The sequence below is a fragment of the Dendropsophus ebraccatus genome, chromosome 14 (genome assembly GCF_027789765.1).
Source record: "Dendropsophus ebraccatus isolate aDenEbr1 chromosome 14, aDenEbr1.pat, whole genome shotgun sequence".
In the NCBI taxonomy this organism is placed as follows: domain Eukaryota; kingdom Metazoa; phylum Chordata; class Amphibia; order Anura; family Hylidae; genus Dendropsophus; species Dendropsophus ebraccatus.
Window position 1 is genome coordinate 59013906 of NC_091467.1, and position 24188 is coordinate 59038093.

Sequence of the window (24188 nt, forward strand, 5' to 3'; positions counted from 1 at the left end):
ACTATGTGTGGCACTATTGGGGGGATTGGATACTATGTGGGGCACTATAATGGGGGATTGGATACTATATAGGGCATTTTTGGGAGGATTGGATACTGTATAGGGCACTATTCAGTCAGCAGCATGTGGTGACTGTAGGGTAGTGGCTATGGAGGGTTGCTATGGGGGCGTGGCTATGGAGGGTCGCTATGGGGGCGTGGCTATGGAGGGTCGCTATCGGGGTGTGGCTATGGAGGGTCGCTATGGGGGCGTGGCTATGGGGACCGCGGCACACATGTCCCTCTTTGCTCTTTGCAAAAGTTGGGAGGTATGTAAGTGTATAATATGCATTTAAAAGTAAGTGTATGCATGAAAGTAATAATTTTATGTGTTAAGAATATTTATATGTATGTGTGTAATAAGTGTTTTTATGCATCTATACTACATACATATACACAAACCTGTGTATATATGTTCCATGAACAGCATAAGTTTGTCATGTATGTATGTAATAAGTATATGAGATGCATTGATGAAGTAAGTGTATGCATGAATGTTATAAATGTTTCTATATGCATTTATGTCTAGTTAGAATATGAATGTGTGCAGTAAATGTGTCTGTGCATGTACAGTATAAGGGATATCTGCATGCAGTATATGCATTTGCACAGTGCAGCACTTGAGATGATGAGGGTTGACGGAGTTTCTACAGAAACACTCTCAGAACATAATTGCCCTATTAAGACATTAGTAGCAGCAATACATTAGGAGATCATCATGCCACATTAGTCAAGGACAGAGTGATGAGCAGATTGCATGCAACAATACAGCTGAGCATTCCTTTGGTGCAGGCCAAAGTGTTTTACGTTCTGCTGCCTAGAGGACACCATATGGCGGTATTATGTAGCCACTTATAGTGTTATTTTAGCAACTTACGAAAGGTTTGATATGGGCACATCATGGCAATATTATACGGGCATTGTTTGAAATGGATGTGGGGACTGTACGTCACGATTTATTTGGAAATCGTAAGGTAATATTACAGTATTTGGACAGTGCATTGATTTAAAAAATGGCCACTATCATTTTAAACACCTTCCCTTACTATGTGATTTGTAACATATTTAAAAAACACATGTACCAAAAATAATTCCTTATTCTCAAAAACAGTGCCAAAGTATTAGCCACTAGGTGTCACCCTTCCTTGCAATCTGCTTCCCACTGCCTGTTGTTAGGGATATTCTGTCTCTAGTAACAGCTAGATCAGGAAAGTGTACAGGAAATGGGATTGGGGACTAGTATAAGTAATGTGCAGAATGGAAAAGAAGAGAGTCTGACAAAGCCTAGGCTGTGTGCTGAAGATGATTGGCCATACAAGTAGGGAAAGGCAAGCCCTATGTGTATACATCTGGTAAACAGCACTGTGTTTTTTCTGTCCATTTAGTGGAAAAATTGTTGCATTTGTGTACATCGGTTTTGATCAGTTTTTCTATTGACTTTTATTATTATTATTATTATTATTATTATTATAAAAAAATTATAATAGAAGTCAATGGAAAAACAGATCAAAATGGTTGCACACAATTGTATCTGTTTTTTCCATTAAACGGACAGCAAAAACGCAGCATGAACCCATTCTTACTCATATATTGTATTAAGTATCATATAGTCATGCCATGCTGGTTTGGGCTATGCTTACACAGTGTGAGAATAACGGCCGTTGTTTGGCACTCAAAAACAACAGCCGTTGTTGCACTGAAAAAAAACATTAAAATCAATGCAGAACGTCCGGAAATAATTGACACGTCAGTCATATCCACAGCCGTAGCCAACGATGGCCGTTGTTCAATACATTGTGTGAACAACGGCCACTGTTTGCGTTATTTTTAAGGCAACACATTTCACTATATAAAGAACAGCCGTTTTAATTGCAAACAACGGACGTTCTGAATGCCGCTCGCCACTATTATTTCATTTATATAAATACCGCTAACCTGGAAGTTTACATAACCTTGAAATATTCTAGATCACCACAAAAGATTAAATTCTCAAAAATTTTATCCAGTTAATTTCTCACATTTTTCACGTTCCATCTACGTGACTCCTCAACCCCATCGGATATCTACTTTTATTTTGCTAACAGGAGTCCATTGTTCATTGCACCAGGCTTATTAGCTTATCTCCAATTGACTATTACTTATGTAACTTTTCTTTTACACCTGGTCAGGTTGCATTCACCTTCATGTTCTTGCAGTAAATGCTATTACAGTACGGAGAGATGTAAAAAGGCCCAGGAGGACAATCCATTACTCGTCTACCTTGCCCTATAGTGCTATTGTATTTATCTGTGTCCCATAATCCAATAATGCCTAAGGAAGTCTCTCCTGTCATTCGCTCACAATTAAACACCAGGGGCTGCTAAGGATATGACTTGTAAGCTTGTGAAATGCCAGGCTGCATTTCTTTTCGGAACGCTAATGTAAATAAAAAATAAATAAATAACGGAATCGATAAAACGCATTTTGTAATAGAAATTGAAAAAAAAAAAAATAAGTAAAAAAATATTTAAATAACTATTAAAAAAAATGTAAAGATAGTCTTCACTGGTTCCTTAGAAATAGAGAAAATATAAAAGAGCTTCCCCAATGGAAATATAAAATCCAGTTCCTAATTAATGGGCCGTTGCGGCAGAAGGACAGACTGTTGGATGGGCTCCTTCACTATCCGCCGAGCTGTGATACTGTATCTCCGACAGAACAAAGAAAATACATTGTATACATGAATTTTTTTTTTAAAGGGGTACTCCGAAGAAAATATATTTTTCAAACCCACTGCTGTCAGTTATACACATTTGTAATTTATTTCTATTTGAAAAATTCAAGTCTTCCAGTACTTATCAGCTGCTGTATGTCCTGCAGGAAGTGGTGTTTTCTTTCCAGTCTGACACAGTGCTCTCTGCCCTCTGTCCATGACAGGAACTGTCCGGAGCAGTAGCAAATCCCCTCCTACTCTGAACAGTCAGACTAGAAAGACTATTCCATTTCCTGCAGGACATACAGCAGCTGATAAATACCGGAAGACACGAGTTTTTCAAAGACAAGTAATTTACAAATATGTATAACCTTCTGACACCAAAATGTTTTATTTTTTTTCAGCGAAGTATCCCTTTAAGGTTGAATATACACACCATTAGTATGGTTGCATTGGGGTTTGTGGGGTTACTGACCAGCTTTTGGATCTTACCTCTATTTTAGCACCCCAAAAATAGAAATGCATCAAACTGCAATTATGCCTGCTGCTTAAAGGGAACCTATTGCATTAATAATGCAGTCCAGTCTGCAGACGCCATGCTATAGAACAGGAGGAGCTGAGCAGATGTAAATCTCTGCTTATTGTAGAACTAAGTAGTCAAGTGGGCGTCCTTAATCAGTGACTGACAGCTCTGTTTATATGCATACTTAGGGTCCTTCTACATGTAAAGATTTGTCGGCTGCAAGCAGCTGCAGACTAGAGCAATCAGCAGGATCAGCGCTCGTTTGCTGTTCCTCTACACTGCACAATATATTGAGCAACCGGGCTGCACAAACGATCCTTGTATCATTCATGCAGCTATGGAAACTGACAGCACAGATATGTATATATCCCTGCTGTCAGTTTCCAGATCACAAGTAGTGCATACTTACCATCTGCGCAGCTTGTCTTCCGGCATCTCACTCCCCCGTCCTGTATTTTCAGGCCCCGCCTCCTTTGGCTGTCAATCACTTTAGAGGAGGCGGTGGCCTGAAGATACAGCAGGGGTCAGAGGGCCGTTTGTGATCTGGAAACAAGATTTATCAGTTCACCTGTTATCATTATCGGACGCACACCCCCTGTGTACACAGGAACATGTACAGCCGAGAATAATACATTTTGAAACAGGCTGTAAAGAGACGATCAGCCGACGATCTGGCATTTGCCTGTCCTCAGCTGATCGCTGTCACTTTTACACGGGCTGAAGGAATAGGGCTTTTACACATAGATAACTGACAATATCTGAGTAGGACCGCCCACTTGACTTTTTAGGCCAGAATGAGCATTTACATGAATATCTGACAAATTACACTAAATCTTTCCCCATAAAACTATATATCAACCTGCTCGGCTCCTCCTGCTCTATAACACAAGGGGGGAGATTTATCAAACATGGTGTAAAGTGAAACTGGCTCAGTTGCCCCTAGCAACCAATCAGATTCCACCTTTCATTTTCCAAAGAGTCTGTGAGGAAAGAAAAGTGGAATCTGATTGGTTGCTAGGGGCAACTGGGCCAGTTCCACTTTACACCATGTTTGTAAACTGGACTTTACTATGGCGGGTTAAATGATGGGTTAAAGGGATTGTCTGGTTTGAAAAAAAAAGGCTTTTCAAATATCCTATTAGGGAATTTTAAGTTCAAGGGATATTTTCATTTCCGCAGGTTATCCACTATGCAAAGGCTAAGTGATAACTTGTCAATTTGGAGGGTCTGACCACTGGGACCACTGCCAATTCCCAGAATGCATTAAAATTGTAGCCTCAAATGAAGTGGCCACACATACACAGCCAACTCTCTAATCATTCTCAATGGCTCTTCTGAACATTGCCAAGCGATGCACTATGGTCATTCATGGATAGAGGTTTACTGCATTCTGGAGACTGCTGCACATTTACCGATATACTGAGGTTGGGGACTATTGGATTTGGTCTGAATTGTACCAATCAGATTTGCTCATGTTTAGTAGCTACTGTGTGCAGGTAGGTGGCTCTGCCACTCACCACCACTGGTTTCTGGTTCCACCTCCCCAGTGTCTCTCCTTTACTCCATGCTGTGTCTTGTTATCCTGGCTGCCTCCTTGCATCCCTTGATGCCTATAAACTGTAGGGCCAGCGTGAGTGTATTCTGCCCAACATCTTATACCTAAGGGCCCTATTACACGGAACAAAAATCGGCCAAACTAGGCCAATTCAACTGATTATCACTCAGTCTATTGGTGCGTTTACACAGAGCGATAATTTTCCCAATCGAACGATTAACGATTTTGAAGTAACAATGTGTTTTTTGTAACGAACAGCGTTTAGACGGAACCATATATCGTTTGAAAAAGACGTTATTGCGATCGTTTTAAGATCGCTTAAGCCCATCTCACACACAGGGTGAATCGGTGAAAGATTGTTTAAACGAAGCGATCTGCGAATTTTCTGCAAACGACCAAGGACAAATTGCGAACTTGTTGAAAGATCACGATGAACAATTTATCGCTCGTCGCTTGATCGTTTTCTGTGTTTACACGGAACAATCATCGCTCAAATGCAATCGTTATTGTGAAAATTCGAACGATAATCGTTCCGTGTAAACGCAGCATACGGGTCCTATTACACGGCCCGATCATTTTAGTGTACAAGCGCCGATCTGCTAGATTGGCGCTCGTTTACTGGGCCTATTAGACGGCCCAACACCTTACATGTTTACCTTACTTCTCCCCACTCCCGGTCATCACTCCTGTGCTCCACATCTCCCAGATCCCGGCGGCGGACTCGGGAAGCTGCAGAGCACAGAAGAGAAGACCGGGAGCGGCAGAGGTAAGGTGTCAGGTGTTTGGGGAATCATCAGCCGGCGGCAGCACATCGCTATTGCAGGTAGTGATGCACGGTCGGCGCTCAACGATATTAGGTCTAAACCTAAACCAACAATCAGCTGATCATTGTTCTCTGTTACACGGAGTGATAATCGGCCGAATGGGCCCAATTCAGCTGATAATTGCTCTGTGTAATAGTATTTACTTACCTTACCACTTTCCGCTCAGCAAATCACTGGCCGAGAAAGGACCAGAAAGAAGTAGAAGACAGAGCTGCAGAGGCCGGGGGAAGGCCCAAGGGCAGTGGGGAAGCCTTGAGGACACCCAGGAATGGGGTAAGGTAAGTAAATGCTTTTTTATTTACCACTAAAGGCAAGGGCTGCACGGACATCGCTAACACTTGCTAATGGCTAGATAGGCGCTCGTTTACACTTTATGATCGGCCTGTGTAATAGGACCCATTGCTGTTGGTTCCTTGTGTTCCAGCAACGGTGTGCTGTCCTGACAGTGATATTCCATGTATACTGACCTCCAGACTATGCCTCATCCTTTGGTACCATTCTGACCCTCCTGTACACGATTTGGACTGTTGACTATGACTATATAACTGACTGGGATAACCACTACCCACACCAGGACCACACTACTAGAGTCACCTGGTACCTTAGCTTCCACATGCTGGAGCAGGATAAAGGGTGAAGACCTAGAGAGTTCTTAGACTCTACTCACGGTCATAGTCCACAGGTCATCGGGTTCTGTGGCCCAGCAGGTCCACACCCATTGTCTGTTATAGTGTTTGGCTATGTTCACACTAAGTAAGCCACGTAATAATCATGGCCGTTGTTGCAGATTTGAAACAACGTCCATGATTGCTACATAGCTTACGTAGTGCTGCCTTCTATGGAATCCCGGCCGGAGTGTATACACATGGTACACACTCCGGCCGGGATCCCTAGCGGCGTCGCAAGAAGCTGACATGTCAGTTTTCTACGGCCACTGTTCAATGAATAGCGGACGCAGAAAACCCTGTCAGTTCACCGGACGCACACTTTATTGTGAGCAGTGGGGAATTCGGATGCGGGCGCATCTGAATTCAACAGCAGCAAAGATTATCCGGACAGTACTGCAGTAACGGCCGGGATGATCTTTTCTGACACCGGCTGTTCCGTGGCCGGTGTCTCACACCATGTGAACATGGCCTCATACTGTATTAAGAAGATACTGCTCTCATTCCTCGTACTGATTCGTATGTATCGCAGCAGAACAGCCACAAATTCACACCCGGTCCCCGAATCTGATAATGTTGTCTAAATAAAAAGAAGAGGTTACGTAATTACTTTTTTTATAGTCTCTCTCTAAGACTGCATTACTCTCGGTGTTGAGATGCTAATACATTTAGCAATAGCCGAACTTTTGTTTCATTAGCTGTTTTATTAGGGATTGTAAAAATACACACTCTGTGTCAACTACTCATTATTTGCAAGCTCCAGGCACGGAACTTCATAATTGCTTAAGTTCAGAATATCTTGTGAGCTTTATAATTGCCCATATTACATAGAAGTACTTCTAAAAAAGTAGGCAAAAGGATTTTGCACAGCTTATTCAAAATGTTCTTCCTATAGGCAAATGACATTTAAAGGGGTCTCCCACATTTGTTTACAAGACTCATCAATCAGACCTGAAGTGGTCGGGCCATTTGCATAGCCCCCAGACTCTTTAAGAACTGAAGTTTTTGGTCACCAACTACATAGAATCTTCCAGAATAGTAGGATGGGCAAAAACCTCTGTCTCTGTCTCGAGTCTCGTTGATCGTTACTTGTTTGCCAAGCCTTCACAAAGCCAATCGGTTTTGCAGCCAAGATGTATAAAGGATTGCTGGATCGTTCACGTAGGTGTTTGAATTCATCATTATTATTGGACGCATATCACCTGTTTGCTCCCGATAATGATCATTTAAATAGCCGCACACAAAAAATCCAGTCAACTAAAAAAAAACAAGCATTTTATCATTAATCTGAATGATCGGCTCTTGGCTGATTATTAGTAATACTTATTTGCCCGTGTAAAATGGCCTTAACTGAGTTTTACCAGTAAAACGTAAACTTAGGGTCCTTTTACACGGTCCGATATAAGGGCCCGTTAACACGGAGTAAATTTCCGCCACTCTCCGCCACGGAATGCCGCCTGCTTCAGTGTGACACTGTTTCTATATGGGAGGGCTTGTGCGCCTCCGGTCTCCATGGCTGTCCGCTCAAATATATATATTTTATTATATATTTTCCTAACAGCCCTAGGGCAGCATTCAAATTCACCAGGCACCAGGAGTCAAATGAAGAACAGTATGAGTGGACTCGGCAAACTCTTCTGGTTCGGCAACGTTTTCCGAACCCGAAGAGTTCAACAAGTCAACTCAACACTAGCTGATAGCTATTCCTCCCAACCCCGCAGTACGCATGACCACTCGGCTTGGCATCTCTCATAAAAACAAAGGACTTGGCATGATGTTTAAAACTAAAATCACCAACCTTCCCTCTGAAATCTGCCATTGGGGATAAGTGAGATCTTCCCAACATTAGATGGTCGGCTACCCCCGCCAATGTTGACAGCTTCAACTGACATTGATCTGAAGTGTGTAAGCACCTTTGCCGTGCCGCAAACTGCATATAAGAAGTACTAACTGCAGATACCAAAGGGAATTTCTCTTTATAAAGCACATATCCAGAGAAAATGACCTCTTTCTAAGCTGTCCTTGGATGTTTTGTTTCTTTGACAGACTCCAGCTAAGCAAACAGAGACATTGTCATTCTTACATAATACCGAATCGCTATCTATAAAACATCTAATTAGGATATGTCTAATTAGGGATGTTAATGAGGAATTAAAGCCGAAGATGTGATGTGTTGGAGAGAAGAGTGAGCGCTATTGTCTTGTATTTCATTGTAAGGGGCTTTTTTCTGCTTGGAGTAATGCCAAATCACAGCATTTGACAGTTTTAGAACCATAGGAAGTGCGAGCGGCGAAGTCAGAGCTTCTGGGAAGACTGCACATGTTTATCTAGACCCGTTACTACTCACTTCTTGCCAACTTCTCCACGGCAAAGTAATTTCTTAAACTGCCCAATGTTACAGTAACTAGTTCACGAGAACATTATTATCTCTTAATACTCTCGTAAAATCGGCAGATCACCAGCCACCGCTGTCAGCACAATTTGCTCTGCGGCAGATGGTGGTGGCTGGAGTAAGCATGTTGGGTTTACTATGGCCACCTGTCAAACTCTGGGTAAGACTGCTGCGCCAATCTGCCATTAGGGACAGTGAGCCGATCAGGGCTCTTGCTTGACCAAGACAGTTATATCAAGCACTGAAATTTTTTTCTGTTTCCCGACCCCTACCCATTGCTACTTACTTTGGGATGCTGTGGCCTGAAACTCTAGACAGTACTCTAGTTAACCCCTTGCCTGACCATTTTTGGTTTAGCCATACTCTCCTGGCTTTCTGACTTAAAACTGAATTCTGGTTGACCTTGTTGTCTTCTGTATTGGTTTATCGCTACCCTCCCAGTTCCGACTCCAGCAAGTTGACTGCTCTCTTGCCCGTCCTACGTCCTTTGGGTTTATCTTAGACCTATAATCTGTCCAGTGACTTTGCAGATGCAACCTGGGTCCCTAGTAGCAATATATCATGCCTCACAGTAGACTCTGGTGAACATAGAGAGGGTGGGGTGCCTAAAATTCTGACAACTGGAATTGTGTTGGGTTTTAACACCCCTCTTGAGTAGAGATGATCGAACAGGTTTGTACGAACCCAAATCATCAGCATTTGACTCCCACAGTCTTCCCGTTCCATGGGGAAGATGGAGACAGCCCGAGTACTGTCTGGAAAAATGGGATACAGCCTAGGTAACAGGCTGTATCTCTGTTTTCCAGGCGGTACTCAAGCTGTCTCCACCTTTCTCACAGAACGGAAAGGCAGCGGGAGTCAAATGCCGATGGTTTGGGTTCACCAAGGAATTTGATTCTAAGGGCCCACCCTACATACACAGATATTACCAGCGCCAAACCTTTCCTATTACTATAGTGACTTTGCACAGAGCCATGTATGTCACCAGCGATGCTCGCCCACTGCTAGTAACTTGTCAGTCACTCTATGGAAACAGCATAGTCTGACACAAAAGGAGAAGTCCCATGAAACTAAGAAATCTCAAGCAAGCAGGAGGGTGCGGGACGATAATAAAGAAAGTATACTTACCAGTCCATGTGCTGCTGGCCTCCTGCAGCTGCATAGTCCTGGAGCTGCTAAACAGGGAGGCCCAACTCCTGCTTAGGGGTCCACTACAGGTAGGGCCTACCGGGAGATTCCCCAGCTCCCCGGTGGGTCAGTCCGAGCCTGTGTATTTTTATGAAAGTTGCATATACAATCAGGTGAGGTTGTTTCTGGCCTGTACGACCTCAGGGCTATGTTGTTGGCTATGGAGTATTGGATTCATTTTCTTTCTTAGCTGCCATTACTTGGTTCCTTATGCAGCTGTAGGAATTTGCCTTGGACAAAGGACATAGATTCTTGGCATGAACAACTCAGAGCTTTGAAAATGTAATGTTGGTCTCAGGGTATTTTACTCTTCCTATTGCGGAACAACGCCCGGTTCAATAAGTTAGGTAACAGTATGACCATGAAGGTATTCTTTAATATTGATGACCTCTCCTCAATATAGGTTATTAATATTAGATCAGTGAATATCCTGCTCCCAATACACCTACCAGTCATATCACTAAAGATCAGACCAGTGCAAATACCTCTATATGTACCAGAGTATATGCCTGGTACTGTAGCTATTCACTTGAATGGAACTGTGCTGCAGAAACAGGGGCGTAACTACCACTGCAGTAGCCATAGCGGCTGCTATGGGGCCCCCCACATCAGGGGTCTTCATCTACAAATGTCTCTTTAACTGCAAGCACTCCTGACTAGCGCTTGCAGTTAGACTTGATGGGTTAGTGGTTAGTCAGGAAAGGGGGGGACACAAAAAATTGCTAAGGGCCCAGCCACATCTAGTTATGCCACTATGCAGAGAGCTGCAGTACCAGGCATAGCCACTAGTAGGTGTATGGTGCCACAAACCCACTACTTACCAATCATTGGTGGTGATGCACGTAGGGCCCTCAATAACCTCAACACCTGAGTTCATAGAACAGAATGGAGGAATTTTTTTTTTACATTTTTATGCATATAGTATACGAGTCATTGGATATTCTAGTCACTTGACTGCCATACGTCATGATAAAATAAAGCAAATTATTCTAAAATTGCCAGCTTGGTTGCTTTTAAAATGCTTTATCGTAAATGTAAGTATATTCTCAAAAAGGACAATTCACTAGGATTCTATTTACTGTGGAATTTTTTTATTTTTTTTTGGAGGGAATTTTTTTTTTCTTTCAAAAGGGAACAGAGTTCTGGAAAGATTGTTTTCAGCAAAATTTTACTTCTCCGCAAACAACCGGCGAAGAACAATTCCATCTGGCGGTCGTCTTGGCTGTCAGGATGTCAGTGTTTACAATTCCGAGAGACATCATCATTACAGGTTCTAAGAAAACGAAAAACCGAAGAAAAAGCCTGTAGAAGAAATTGATTATACAGCGGCCATTTATCACTTTCACGTATATGAATAGACGTCCATTACCCTGGGCTCCTTAATAAGAGCTCTCATGTTATGGCTTCAGTTATACATTAAGGACAGCACTTCCATTCCTTTCAGCAGAGATGTTTTTTTGGCAGGGGAGACGCTACAGAAATTGTCACTATACCAAGCCGAGCTCGTCCCTGGCTGGAAGGAAATGCTGGCTGCAAATACGTAAGACTAGGGAGATAATAATGTGCTATTTTCCTTGTATTAATGATGAGGTTGTATGAGTACAGGTATGGGGATTGTGAAGTCGGGTGCCTAGAATAAGACAGGATTTTCTGTTGTTTCTTGTTTCTTATAGAAAAAGTAATTGTATGGGTAACACGTTCTACGTAATGCTAATGCCTACACTTGGTAATATAGACATAAAACACTGCCGTAATTTCGAGGTTAAAATACAGCAGTATTTTTAATGTAATAATGCGCTCCTCTAAAGTCAATGGCCAATTGGCCGGCAATGCACACACAGTATACAACAGGGGTCTTCAACTGGCGGACTGTGGAGGCCAGCTGTCCGAACCCCTGCTGCAGCTCAGTATACCTGTATACTGAACTGCGCTGCTCCCCTTTGCACAGTAACTGTGAGCGCTCGTAACAAGCCATTGGCTCCCTCCCTGTCATTCACTCTTGTGGCCGCAACGGTCACAAGAGGCCGCACTCTGCCTCTGGCTCTCCACTTGCCAGGACAAGGGGAGAGTGGCCTCTAGTGACCGCTGCAGTGCGGCTACAATAGCGAAGAGAAGAGGAGACGCCCAGACCCAGGTGAGTATAGGTGTTTGTTTTCTTATGTTCTACTATATGGGAGGGGGAGCGCACAAGGGGGGCTATATACTACTGGGGGGGGGGGAGCTCACAGGGGGGCTATATACAACTGGGGGGAGCTCACAGGGGGGCTATATACAACTGGGGGGAGCTCACAGGGGGGCTATATACTACTGGGGGAGCGCACAGGGGGCTATATACTACTGGGGGGAGCTCATGGGGGTATATACTACTGGGGGGCTATATACTACTGGGGGTAGCTCACAGGGGGGCTATATACTACTGGAGGGCTATATACTACTGGGGGAGTGCACAGGGGGGCCATATACTACTGGGGGGGCTATATACTACTGGAGGGCTATATACTACTGGGGGAGCGCACAGTGGGGGTAAATACTACTAGGGGGTTATATACTACTGGGGGGGGGGAGCGCACAGGGGGGGCTATATAAGGGCTGGTGAGAGAGAAAAAATGCCAGTTTTCCCACTAATACGCATCAGTTCCGTAAGGAAGGTCGGAGCGGTTCGTCCGTCCGAAGATGACGTCTGGCACAAGATGGCGGATATGCGCGATACGGATCAGGTAATGTATAATGCAGCAACACTTCCGGGTACACGTGCGGGGGTGGGGGGACACTGGGAAGGGGGCAATTCACAGACATAACATACATTACAAAGTTGTAACACTTTGTAATGTGTGTTATTCTGTGAATAATTTCTTACCGCCGCACTACCCCTTTAAGCCCATCTCACACAAAGAGTGAATCGGTAAAAGACTGTTTACACGAATCGATCTGCAAATTCTTAGCGATTTGACGATTTGAGAACATGTTGAAAAATCTCAATGAACGATTTCTTGCTCGTCGCTTGATCGTTCGCTGTGTTTACACAAGCCGATTATCGCTCAAATGCGATCGTTATTGCGAAAATTCGAACGATAATCGTTCCGTTTAAACGCACCATTAGCACCAGCATCATGACTTTCAATGATTTTGATGCAAATTCCAAACCACTCGTCTAAACAGATGCAAACCACCAACCGGATCTCGTAACAAATACAGACCCCAGACTAGACCCCCTAAACTAATACCCCTTAAATACAGAGCCAGACTTTCCAGGTGGGGTTATCAAATGTCTCTCAGGAATCAGGGTTCAAAAATATCTGACAGCAAGACTAGCGTTGCCGACCCTTATAGACTCCATCAACAATACGGATTGGGACCGATGCCAGCGTCAATAAGGTTTCAACAATGTAATTAACCTTGAAAACTGAGCGAATGTAAAATACTTTATGGGGTTTCCCAAGATCACAGTATTGAAGGCTTGTCCTAAATATAGGCCATCAATATCAGATCGGTGGAGGGACGACCCTTGGCACCGCCGCCGATCAGCTTCTGTTTACATGGCTCCGTACACATATACACTATACATTGAGGAGCAGCTGAGCACAGTGTTATAGTCTTGTCCTATTAAAAAGATAATACAGCTGAGTCCCTGTAGAATTCTGTTGCTTATCTGCTGCTGATCCTAATATAAAGTCTACATTATAACCCAGAGCTGCATTCACAATCCTTCAGGCTTCACAGCTAAATTACCGTTGCGTTCCTTTCCGGCTCAGTGTCTGAGTCATTTTTTTTTGCATTCTATGAAGTGTTGTCTATACACTGAGCACAGGTAGGAAAATAACCATCCCCTGTATTATAGAGGCTCATTTAAGTTTTTGGGCTATGTTCACCGTATTTTCTAAATAATAATGTGCTCCATTAAAGTAAATGGGAAATTGTTCGACAGTGCGCACGCCATGAAGAATAACGGCCATAGTTTATGCGTTGCTACTGGGTCCCATTCACAGCAGCCGGTGACTTTGGCCACTTTAGGGTGCGTTCACACTAAGGAATCCGGTTCACAGATTCCGTCACTCACCCCATCTCATGGCCGTGCCATAGACTCCATTCTATGGTTGGGCTAATTCCACCAACCACCCAAAGAATTGACATGTCAGACGGTGGAATCCGCCCGACCATAGAATGGAGTCTGGCACGAGCGGAGATGCGCACAGGCGAGAGTGGGGGGCGAGCAACAAGTAATCTGCCCGGATTTCTCAGTGCGAACGCACCCTTATAGCGAAGTTGTTTAGTGTGTAGTATAAGTAAGGGTATTCACGTTACATATTGACTGCAGCTCCCCGTGTATCTCATATAGCTAAAATCAGACTCCCCTCCTCCAGGCTGTGCTGCCCTGCTCATAAGATGGCCGAAATGGAGGAGCAGGGGACCATGCCCCTCCCCCAGTGTACTCCATTGGAACATACAGGCTCAGTGGTGGACACTGGGAGGCGGGGCATGGTCACATGCTCCTCCATGTCGGCCATCTTTTGGACAGACTCCCCACAGAGCAGGGCAGCATAGCCTGGAGATGGGGAGTCTAACTTTAGCTGTATGAGGTACACAGGGAGCTGCTGTCAGTATATACAGTGAGTACACAGGGAGCTGCTGTCAGTATATACAGTGAGTACACAGGGAGCTGCTGTCAGTATATACAGTGAGTACACAGGGAGCTGCCGTCAGTATATACAGTGAGTACACAGGGAGCTGCCGTCAGTATATACAGTGAGTACACAGGGAGCTGCTGTCAGTATATACAGTGAGTACACAGGGAGCTGCTGTCAGTATATACAGTGAGTACACAGGGAGCTGCTGTCAGTATATACAGTGAGTACACAGGGAGCTGCTGTCAGTATATACAGTGAGTACACAGGGAGCTGCTGTCAGTATATACAGTGAGTACACAGGGAGCTGCTGTCAGTATATACAGTGAGTACACAGGGAGCTGCTGTCAGTATATACAGTGAGGACACTTACTAATACTGTACACTGAACAATTTACTATAAAGTGGCCAACCCCTTTAAATATCCTTGATCTTGGACCTAGAAAAGGCCTCATCCACCATCTAGTCCACACTCGGGTCATGGCATCAAGTGACTGGCTCCAAAACTAGCTCTAAATGGATTTGCCTTCTGTTAGATTATTGGCGCCATTTTTGTGTGGTCACCTGGGAGGATCCCTGACACCCACGATGGTCAGTATAACCCGACCCTATTCATCATATATCTTCTAGAAAAGAAGCAAATAAGAACTCTTATTTTTCTACAAAGAAGTAACATAAAGCAGAAAGCACTGAGCATTCACAGCAGAGAATTCTTCGCCCTCCACCACCTACCTGACTTATTGCCAGAGTTAATAGAACCATGATGGCTTACTAAATAATTGAACCGAATGGAAAAATGATGCAGCCCTCCAGGCAGTGATTTGAGGTTGGGGGTTGTTTCCTGAGCACACTGGTGTCACTGTTTCAACCTTTTTAGGATATCCTTACATATCTATGGTTTAGAGGGGTGTTCGGTACAGGAAAACAATTATCAAAATCCCCGTTAGGGCATTCCACATTAATAGAGGTGATTCCTCCAAGGAAACACACATTAAATAACCGGTAGCAGAGATCAACTAGAAAGAGTGCTTCTCGTTTTCTCCAGAGGACCCGGTATGTCTGTACATTATACAGACAGTCCATTCAATGGGTATTGCGTTCTTAAAGAGGAACGGAAGACAACCATAAATTCTTTTTCAATTCTTTGAGCGGACAGTCACTGAGAGCGGAGACACACAAGGCCTCCCGTAGAGAAACAGCGTCACATTGAGGCAGACGGGATTCCGCTGTGGAGAGCTCCGCCACAGAACTCTGCCGATTTCACTCCATGAGAGCTGGCCCTTTGTGTGGAGAGAGCGCTAAAATGCTCAGGTGCTCTTGCTCGAGTCAAGCTATTTTTTAGTTTGAGTAACACACCAACAATGGAAGACCTCAACATTTAAAGGGGATATCCAGAGCTACAAAAACATGGCCGCTTTTTCCAGAGACAGCACCACTTTTTCCTCCAGGTCGGGTGCATGGGGCTTAATTGCAACTTACTCCTGCACTGGAGACAAGACTGGTTCTGTCTCTGGAAGAAAGTGGCCATGTTTTTGTAGCGCTGGATAATCCCTTTAACCAGGTGTCCCCTGCTCGGCAAAGTGGAGGGTATCTGGTGAGCCTGAAACCTTACAAAGTGACAGTCTAGCCCCCCACAGACTGTGCTCCGTTGAGGGGGATTATACTTACCGCTCCTGTCTTCAATCTATCTTCAGCATTGCCAATCAGCCAATCAGCTGCTGAGGAAGGAGTCCACTGCAGCTGCTGACTGGTTGAGTGGACGCCCTGCTCAGCCAATCAGCGGCTGAGGTGGGACACCGCTACAGCAACTGATTGGCTGAGCAGCAATTGTAAAAACAGAAGACAGAAGACTGGAGCGGTAAGGATAGTATGGCCTCCCAATCCCGAGATATAAGGCTTTATAGTTTGTCTGTCAGTTTGGTTAGTAGTCAGATGGGCAGGAATCATGGGAGGGGATATCAGGTGATGGGCGTGATTATACAGTCAGGGGGTGTGTATTAGACATACATGCCCCTCAATCACATCCATCACCTGAAATTCATTCCGATCATAAACATTAAGTTCCCGTCCATCTGACCATCAACTTAATAGTCAGATAAACTCTTTCCATTATTGATAGCTTGTTGTCTAAGTTTGCCAACCATCACTCTGCTCTAAAAGCATGTGCACCTAAATATCAGGACATGGATCACAGACTAGGTTCAGGAGCTGAACCCTCTCCGTACTCTGCAAGTTCTGTCTGACACTTGTTGTTAGAGGCCGGGATCGGAGATAATGCTTGTCAAGTAAAGCTTCTCCTTAGAAATTCAATCATGTTGGGGCAGATTGGTGAAGACTTATGTTGCAGCCGTATTATTTTTAACCAACATGTCTTTTACTATCTACCATGGACAGTAGTGATGCTAGGCTTTCCTTCATGTGGGGCAAGATAGTTTCTTTTGTCGCCCTAGCCCTGTCCATAACTAATCTGACCAGAATGGCTTCTTGGCTTCGCTAGGCCTGCAGAAGGTGAAGGAGACAAGTATTCTAATTCTACTGTTGTCAGGAGCTCAAATTCAGTTTTTTGTTGTTTTTTTTCCATTATAATCAACTATAGCGTATTACCGGGGAATAACAGCAGAAACAACCAGTGAGAAACCTAATGCTGGGAATAAATCTATGATATTCTACAAGCCCAGATCAGCCTCTAATGGCCACAGCTACGATGGAGAATACATGCAATTGATTTCCTATTCCCCCTGAAGGAATTGTCAAATATATTCCCCTGCCTATAGAAATGTGTGGGTTCCAATGCCTTGGAATAGAAAGGTTTTCTCGAGGGAAGCCGCTCCTCAGAAATGCAATCACGCTAAAGCAGATTGGTGAGGGCTTTTGTGGATATGGGTCCTCCCATTGCTGCAGCCATATTATAAGCTACTGCAGTACTGCCGCTTATGTTTATCCATTACGTCTTTTATTAACATGGACACAAGTGAAGCAAGGCTTTTCTTCACGCGGGGCAAGATTTGCTACCCTAGCTTTGTCTACATTAACTCGTAGTGGCTTGTAGCACTTCCCCCTGGCACACTGGTCATGTGTATTCAATGTAGTGCTGGAACAGCCAGGTCTTACTGTGGCTTCACTTTAATTTTAAAGCGAACGCACCAGTGGTTCATCACTTTTCTGTTTTTACCATGAATAGACAGGCACCGGAATGGGGTTGCCCATGCCGCGGTCCTTTTTTTGAACCACGGCCCGGTTCCTGCGTACAGTGCCAGTCTATTACCGAGCATCGGCCCTGCTTGAAGCACTGGAGGAGGGCCGGCCTGCCCCCAGTGGAAAGCCACCCTCTCTCTTCCAATGGATTGTTTCTAATGGAGTCGCGTCTTAGGGCCCTATTCCACAGTAACGATAATCAGCCGGATCGGCCCCATTTTGCCCGATTCGGCCGATTATCGTTCGGTGAAATAGAGAGAGCGATCAGCCGATGATCGTGTCATTGGCTGATCGTTCATTTAGGGCCAGACCTAAAATCATCGTTCCCCCACTGTGCATCGCTACGGTTGAATAGCGGTGCGCGGCGGGCGACCGACGATTTGACAGGCAGCAGCATCATACATTACCTGTCCAGGCGGCTTCTCCGCGCTGTCTTCATCCCTGGGTCCCGCACGCTCTATCTTCAGAATGGGCGGTCAGCTAACGAAGCGCTCAGCCAATCACAGGCCGGGACCGCCGCAGCCTGTGATTGGCTGAGTGTGGCCTGTCAGCTGACCGGCCATTCTGAAGATAGAGCGCGCGGGGCCCGGGGATGAAGACATTGCGGAGAAGCCGCCTGGACAGGTAATGTATGATGCTGCAAGGGATGCAAGGACATCGGTAACGATGTCCCTGCAGCCCTCGCTCAACGATCATCGGGCTGTGGAATAGGCCCAGTAAACGAGCGGCGATCTAGCAGATCGACGCTCGTTTACATCGTTGATCGGGCACTCCTCGGCCCGTGGAATAGAACCCTTAGAGGGGAGAGGGTTGCTCACCACTGTAGGTGGCTAGGCACATCTCCAGTTAAAAAAAAAAAGACTGCGCCATCGGTCATGCCGGCGCTGGTCTATTCATGGTAAAAACAGAAATTCAATGTACCGCTGGTACAATCACTTTAACTATTAGCATATTAGCTACATGATGTAAATAAACAAACTGTACACTAATCCAGTTTAGCTGTCTTCCATGCCCTTTGGTTTGCCGAGCTCACCAGTGGTTTGAATTAAGGGTGCCGTAGAAATAATAATAAAAAATAAAAAAAAATAAGCATACTCACCCTGATCCCCTGCCGTTGCCTTTCTGATAATGTTCTTGGCTTCTTTCTGCTTTCAATAACATATTGATCCTGCAGCCAGTGATTAGCAGTTTCTGCAGGGTGGACATGTCATCAGAACAGCTCCCCGGGGATAGGAGCGGCAAGGGAATTGGGGCAGGTGAGTATGCTTTAATGTTTTGCAGAGCTTTGGCCTTTTGTAAAAGATATTTTATCCCTTTCCCTTTAAGCTCTTAGTTTAAATTTCCGTCACGTATTGATAGCTTTTAAATGCTTTGTGATTGACAGATGCTACATAGTAAAAACAGTGTCACTGTTCAAATACTTGTGGACCCAACCGTACATCCTGTGAAACACTGTGTGATAATCTAACAAGCTAGCAAGGACAGCTACTTATAAAGCGTCAATCATTATCTATACCGTAAGTGGCACAGAATTCACAGAGTAAAGCCTATGCCAACTTGGTATGTGCTGCAGTCAATGGGAATTTAGCTGTCAGCAGCCCCGAAGACGATGTCGCCATAACGTTATCTCGGCTTAATATTACTGTAATATATTTTCATACTTATGGAGTTATTATAGTGTGAAAAATCTGATAAACAATCCCAGGAAAAAAAATGCCATTGGGAATAATTACGAACTGTGTAAAGGTGTAAAATCACAAACGTGCCATAACCCACAGTGATGAAAATGGAGATTAACTTTAATGAATGTTCTTTAAGATGCTCATAGATTGCTTTGTTACGGTTGCATCCTATTATTAAGCAAATGCCTACTGAGGATCTTGGCACAGTTCTCTGTGATGCCAGTAATGATGTCTTTCCTGTCTACATCCCATAATAAATATTTTACAGAGTTTTTTTCCCCCCGATTCAGCCAGTTGCGGGTTGACAAGCAAAATAAAACTCTACATATTATAAACCCTAGAAGTCATATAACCCCTGTGTAGTTGGCGCTATAATGGGGGGCATTTGTAGCTAGCCATATCTCTGTTTTAGGCAATAATGGAGGCATCTGTATCAAGCATGGGCACAGTGCTTTTGTGGCAGGCATACTGTCATAGCACATACTAAAGTCTTGATCAGTAGGGTGTCTCTGCAAATGGCTATTTGTTGTCTGTTGTTAGGGGAATACTGTCTCTAGCAGGAGAAAGACCAGGACAGAACATAGAAAGTGAGGGGCAGGGCTTAGCTTGTGCTATGTGCAGTTAAAGGCATGGGGTGCCCGACTGCAATCTGATCCTACCTACCTCCTTTAGAGGGACCTTGCTGTGCCTGAAAGGCTTCCCTCTTATCTCTGACAACCCCTGCCCCACCCCCACTGTCTTAGCACCAATCTCTTGGTTCTGTTTATCGACAGCAGCTGTTTTGTGATTTAACCCCTCCCTTCCTTGCCCTAACCCACCCCCTTACACACGAACACACACTTTAGCTTTTCATCATCTTTAGCAGCATTAGCATCAACCCCTCATCACATTGTCAGCCTAGTGTCCTTCCTCCAGCACTCTGACATGTCATAGCAAAGAGGCGTGTGTTCTGTCCTGTGATTGGCCAGAGAAGTAAAGGAAGGAAGTCTAGGAGAAAGCACTGCTAGAAAACAGCCCAGCTCTGGTCCTGCCTCCTAACTACAGTGCACCAGCTGTGCACCATGCAGTGGACTCTGAGGGGTTCAGTAACAGCAGTCGCAGCACTAAGGCTGGCTTCACACTACGTTTTTGCAATCTGTTTTTTTTTTTTTTCTTCCTTTTTATGCAAAAAATGGATAAAAAAAACAGATGCATGTGTGTGCATCCGTTTTTCCATTGACTTCCATTATAAAAAAAAAAGGGCTCAAAACGGATCCTTTTTTTTTTTTTTAGCGGACACAAATCGCGCACGCTAAAAAAACTGATCCGTTTTTTTATAATAAAAGTCAATCGAAAAACGGATCAAAACGGATGCACACAGTTGACATCAGTTTTTCATCCTTTTTTTTTTTAAACTGATTACAAAAACATAGTGTGAACCCAGCCTGACATTACCTTGTCACCACTCTGAAGGGTTAATGTAACCAAACCAGGCAGGTAATTAGAATTCTTTTGAACGTGTAGATAACGCTTTAATTTCCTAATGCTGGAGGGTACGGTGTAAAGTGAACATTCTCCTCTTCAGCGCCAAAGTTATTCACAAACACCCATACGTCCATGTTCCCATCTTACTACCACTCTCACCCATTCCTTCCGTTTACCTACATAAGACCATGCTTATATTCAAGGTCACATATACTTCTCTATGTTAATCTATTCCGGGACTGTTTATTCCATTATAGGCAACACCAACCCCTATGAGCTTGTGGAGTTATGGGCTGGCAGAGTCTATTGGTGATATCTCCTACTATAATAACAGATGTAATTGTACAAGCAGCAGTCATGCCCAAATAAAATACCGGGGATGAAATTAACTATTCCTGGCATTTTACACATTTTTCACCGTCTGTTTTGTGATCTGCTCTCTGGAAAGCCCGTTTTATATTATTGCATCTGAACAAGTACCACTCTACAATCTCGCTGGAAGACCCCACTCATTCCCCTGGCCCTCACCTAATGTATTTTCTCTCTGTTGTCTCCATTCCCCCGCTCTCTCGCATTGTCATGGTAGTTCCCCTCTCACAGGTCACCGTCACTGTGACATTATTTGGTCTCCAAGGGAACTGGATGATTTCGTTCTACTTAAAGTCTATGTTCAGTCAAAAAAACGGAAAGTTCAGCTTTTCGCCTTCAATACTCGGCTATATGTAATAAACGTTGCCCTATATTTGTCTTCGCTTCAGTTCTTCTGATTCCTATTAACTCCAATTTTATCTTCCCAGATTCACTCGGACTCGGATGAAGGAGATGGTTCGATTAAATACACCATTTCTGGAGAGGGAGCTGGCTCCATCTTTATCATTGATGAACTCACGGGAGATATACATGCTACTGAGCGATTGGATCGGGAGCACAAGACCTTCTACACCCTCCGTGCCCAGGCCAGGGACAGAAACACGGACAGACTACTAGAGCCGGAGTCTGAATTCATCATTAAAGTGCAGGATATTAATGACAGTGAACCACGGTTCTTACAGGCTCCATACATTGGAAGCGTCCCTGAGCTATCTCCTGTTGGTAAGTCCCATTGCCTGGGTGGGTTAAACCACAACTAGGGAGTGGAATTATGAAGCTTATTTTCTGTTCTTCTTACAGGAACATCGGTTATGACAGTGTCAGCCTTTGATGCAGATGACCCAGCTTATGGAAGCAGCGCAAGAGTGGTATATAGCGTCTTGGAGGGAGAGAAGCACTTCACTGTGGACAGCAAGACAGGTAAGAGTTGTTTATTGGAGATAAGCGTAACTCAAGTATGGTCAAGTCCGATCATTCGCTAATTGAATACTAATGGCTGAAGAAGTTGGATGCAGCCATAGGGAGCCCGGGAAAACATAGATACATGTTGAAAGTGACCACAACTAGGATATTGGTAAGGTATTGTAGAAACTATGGGCCAAAGAAGCCCCTTTTATATATAAACAGACAACCTTTTGGGTCTTCGAAACCAACTCAACAATTCTCTTTAAATATCACTAAGGAAATATCCAAATTTCTCCCAAATTCCCTTTTTTATTTCTCCTTTGATCTGCATCTATTGCCATTTATTGTACGGACGTCTTACTATACCCATATATGTTGCAGATTACCATGAACATTGGTGGCTTACTAAAAGCATGGTTGAAGCACAAGGTTAGGGCATGTACCAGCACACTTACTCTTAGGGTGTGTTCAGATGTGCACACCCTAAGGGCCATATTAGACGAGCCGATACATGGGGTAAGCGAGCGCCAATCTGCTAGATTGGCACTTGCTTACTGAGCCTATTACACTGCTCGATAATCATGTGGGCAGAGCTACAGGGACAGCGTTAGTAATGACTGTGCAGCCCTTGCTCTAAATTGGTATTACAGCGTTGTAAAAAGAAAATAATAAAGAAGCTATGCTTACATCTCCACACTCCTTGGTGTCCTCCTGCCTTGTCGCGGTGTCCCCCGCTCAACGCAACTGCTGCCAAAACTTCCAAACCTAACTTGGCAGTGAACGCCCACTCAGCCAATCACTGGTTGCGGCACTATCCCGTCAGTGATTGGCTGAGCGGGCTGTTACCGCAGAAAGGGGTTCAGAAACATTGCCGTCTGCCATCAGCGGGAGGACTGAGAGACAAGGCAGGATGGAGCGGTAAGTATAGCTTCTTTATTATTTTCTTATCCCTAATAGTCAGCTATCTGCAATGCATTACCTACTATACAGACTAATGCGCAGCTGGCAGCCGATGATTTTTTAAATTATAGAAAGACAATGATCAGGCAACAAGCAAGTGATTGCTCTCTCCTCAGCTGATGGTTGTCTTTACTACATGGGGCAGATGATCACTTCTGTAATAAGATTAAGGTTACTAGCCTACTGCACCTGCCTTAACCAGGACCACTCTTGTGGAGCCACCTAGTGTCCTCAGAAGTCCAACTACCTCATCCTGGAGCGGGAACAACCTAGAAAATACTTAGAATCCACTCTTGAGTTTAGCCCAAACACTGGTAAGGTGCCTAGTCAGCTCAGCCAGTCAGCAGCCATAGGGGGGGTTCCTCCTCGGCCACTAACTGGCTGAGCGGACCTGGTAAGTCAGGTCCCAGGTCGCCTCTCTAACAAGGAAGTAGCTGGGAACCACGGGACCGGAGCTGCGGGATACTGACACAAGCGTTGGATCGGGGGATCCCCCTCCCTGGCACTCTGCCAAAAATCCCCCCAGCCCAGAATTCTCCTTTAAATGTGTCCACTCCTGGGGTTAAAGGGGTAATCCAGCAGCACACTTGTCCACAGGTTGTGTGTAGTAAGCTGGGTGGTGCTGTTTTTGCAAGAAAGCAAAAGAGACACAGTCCATAACAGTGAGTTCCATGCATGATCCCTTTGGTAAGTAATGGGACTCACTGGGTGACCATCGATTTGCCTCAGCAACCCAACAGTCCAGAATGTACTATGTCTCTCTACGCCCATTGGAAGACTCAGCCGATCCTCCATCCTGTCATCTGAAGCCCCATAACCTCTCATAAAGCCGTACAGATTTTATATTTTTAAGCCAATACTATAAAGATCTGCCATTATGTTACAGCCACTACACATACAGCATTGCTTTCTGTAGCTTCAGCTCTCAATACACGGAAGATTTTGTTCTTGTTTCTGCAAAATTCATGTTAATTAAAATTTGCGACCATGAAATATGGCGAATGATGAATGGAAACAATGTCTGTGCTAACCGGCCAGTCACGCACTTAAGTCTTCACGTCTTTTTACTACAGCCTCCTCATTACCACATCATGTTCACTAACTATTGATGCC

The 24188-nt window shown here is 44.4% G+C and overlaps 1 protein-coding gene across 7 annotated transcripts in view; it reads left to right on the plus strand.

The window, feature by feature from the left end:
- CDH22 (cadherin 22) overlaps nucleotides 1–24188 on the plus strand; it is a 258228-nt gene that overhangs the window by 187294 nt on the left and 46746 nt on the right. For all 7 annotated transcript variants that reach the window (XM_069953917.1, XM_069953918.1, XM_069953919.1 and 4 more), the window contains exons 3-4: nucleotides 21638–21932; nucleotides 22011–22130. In XM_069953917.1, coding sequence (XP_069810018.1) covers nucleotides 21638–21932; nucleotides 22011–22130 — 415 coding nt within the window. The remainder of the gene's footprint in view (nucleotides 1–21637; nucleotides 21933–22010; nucleotides 22131–24188) is intronic.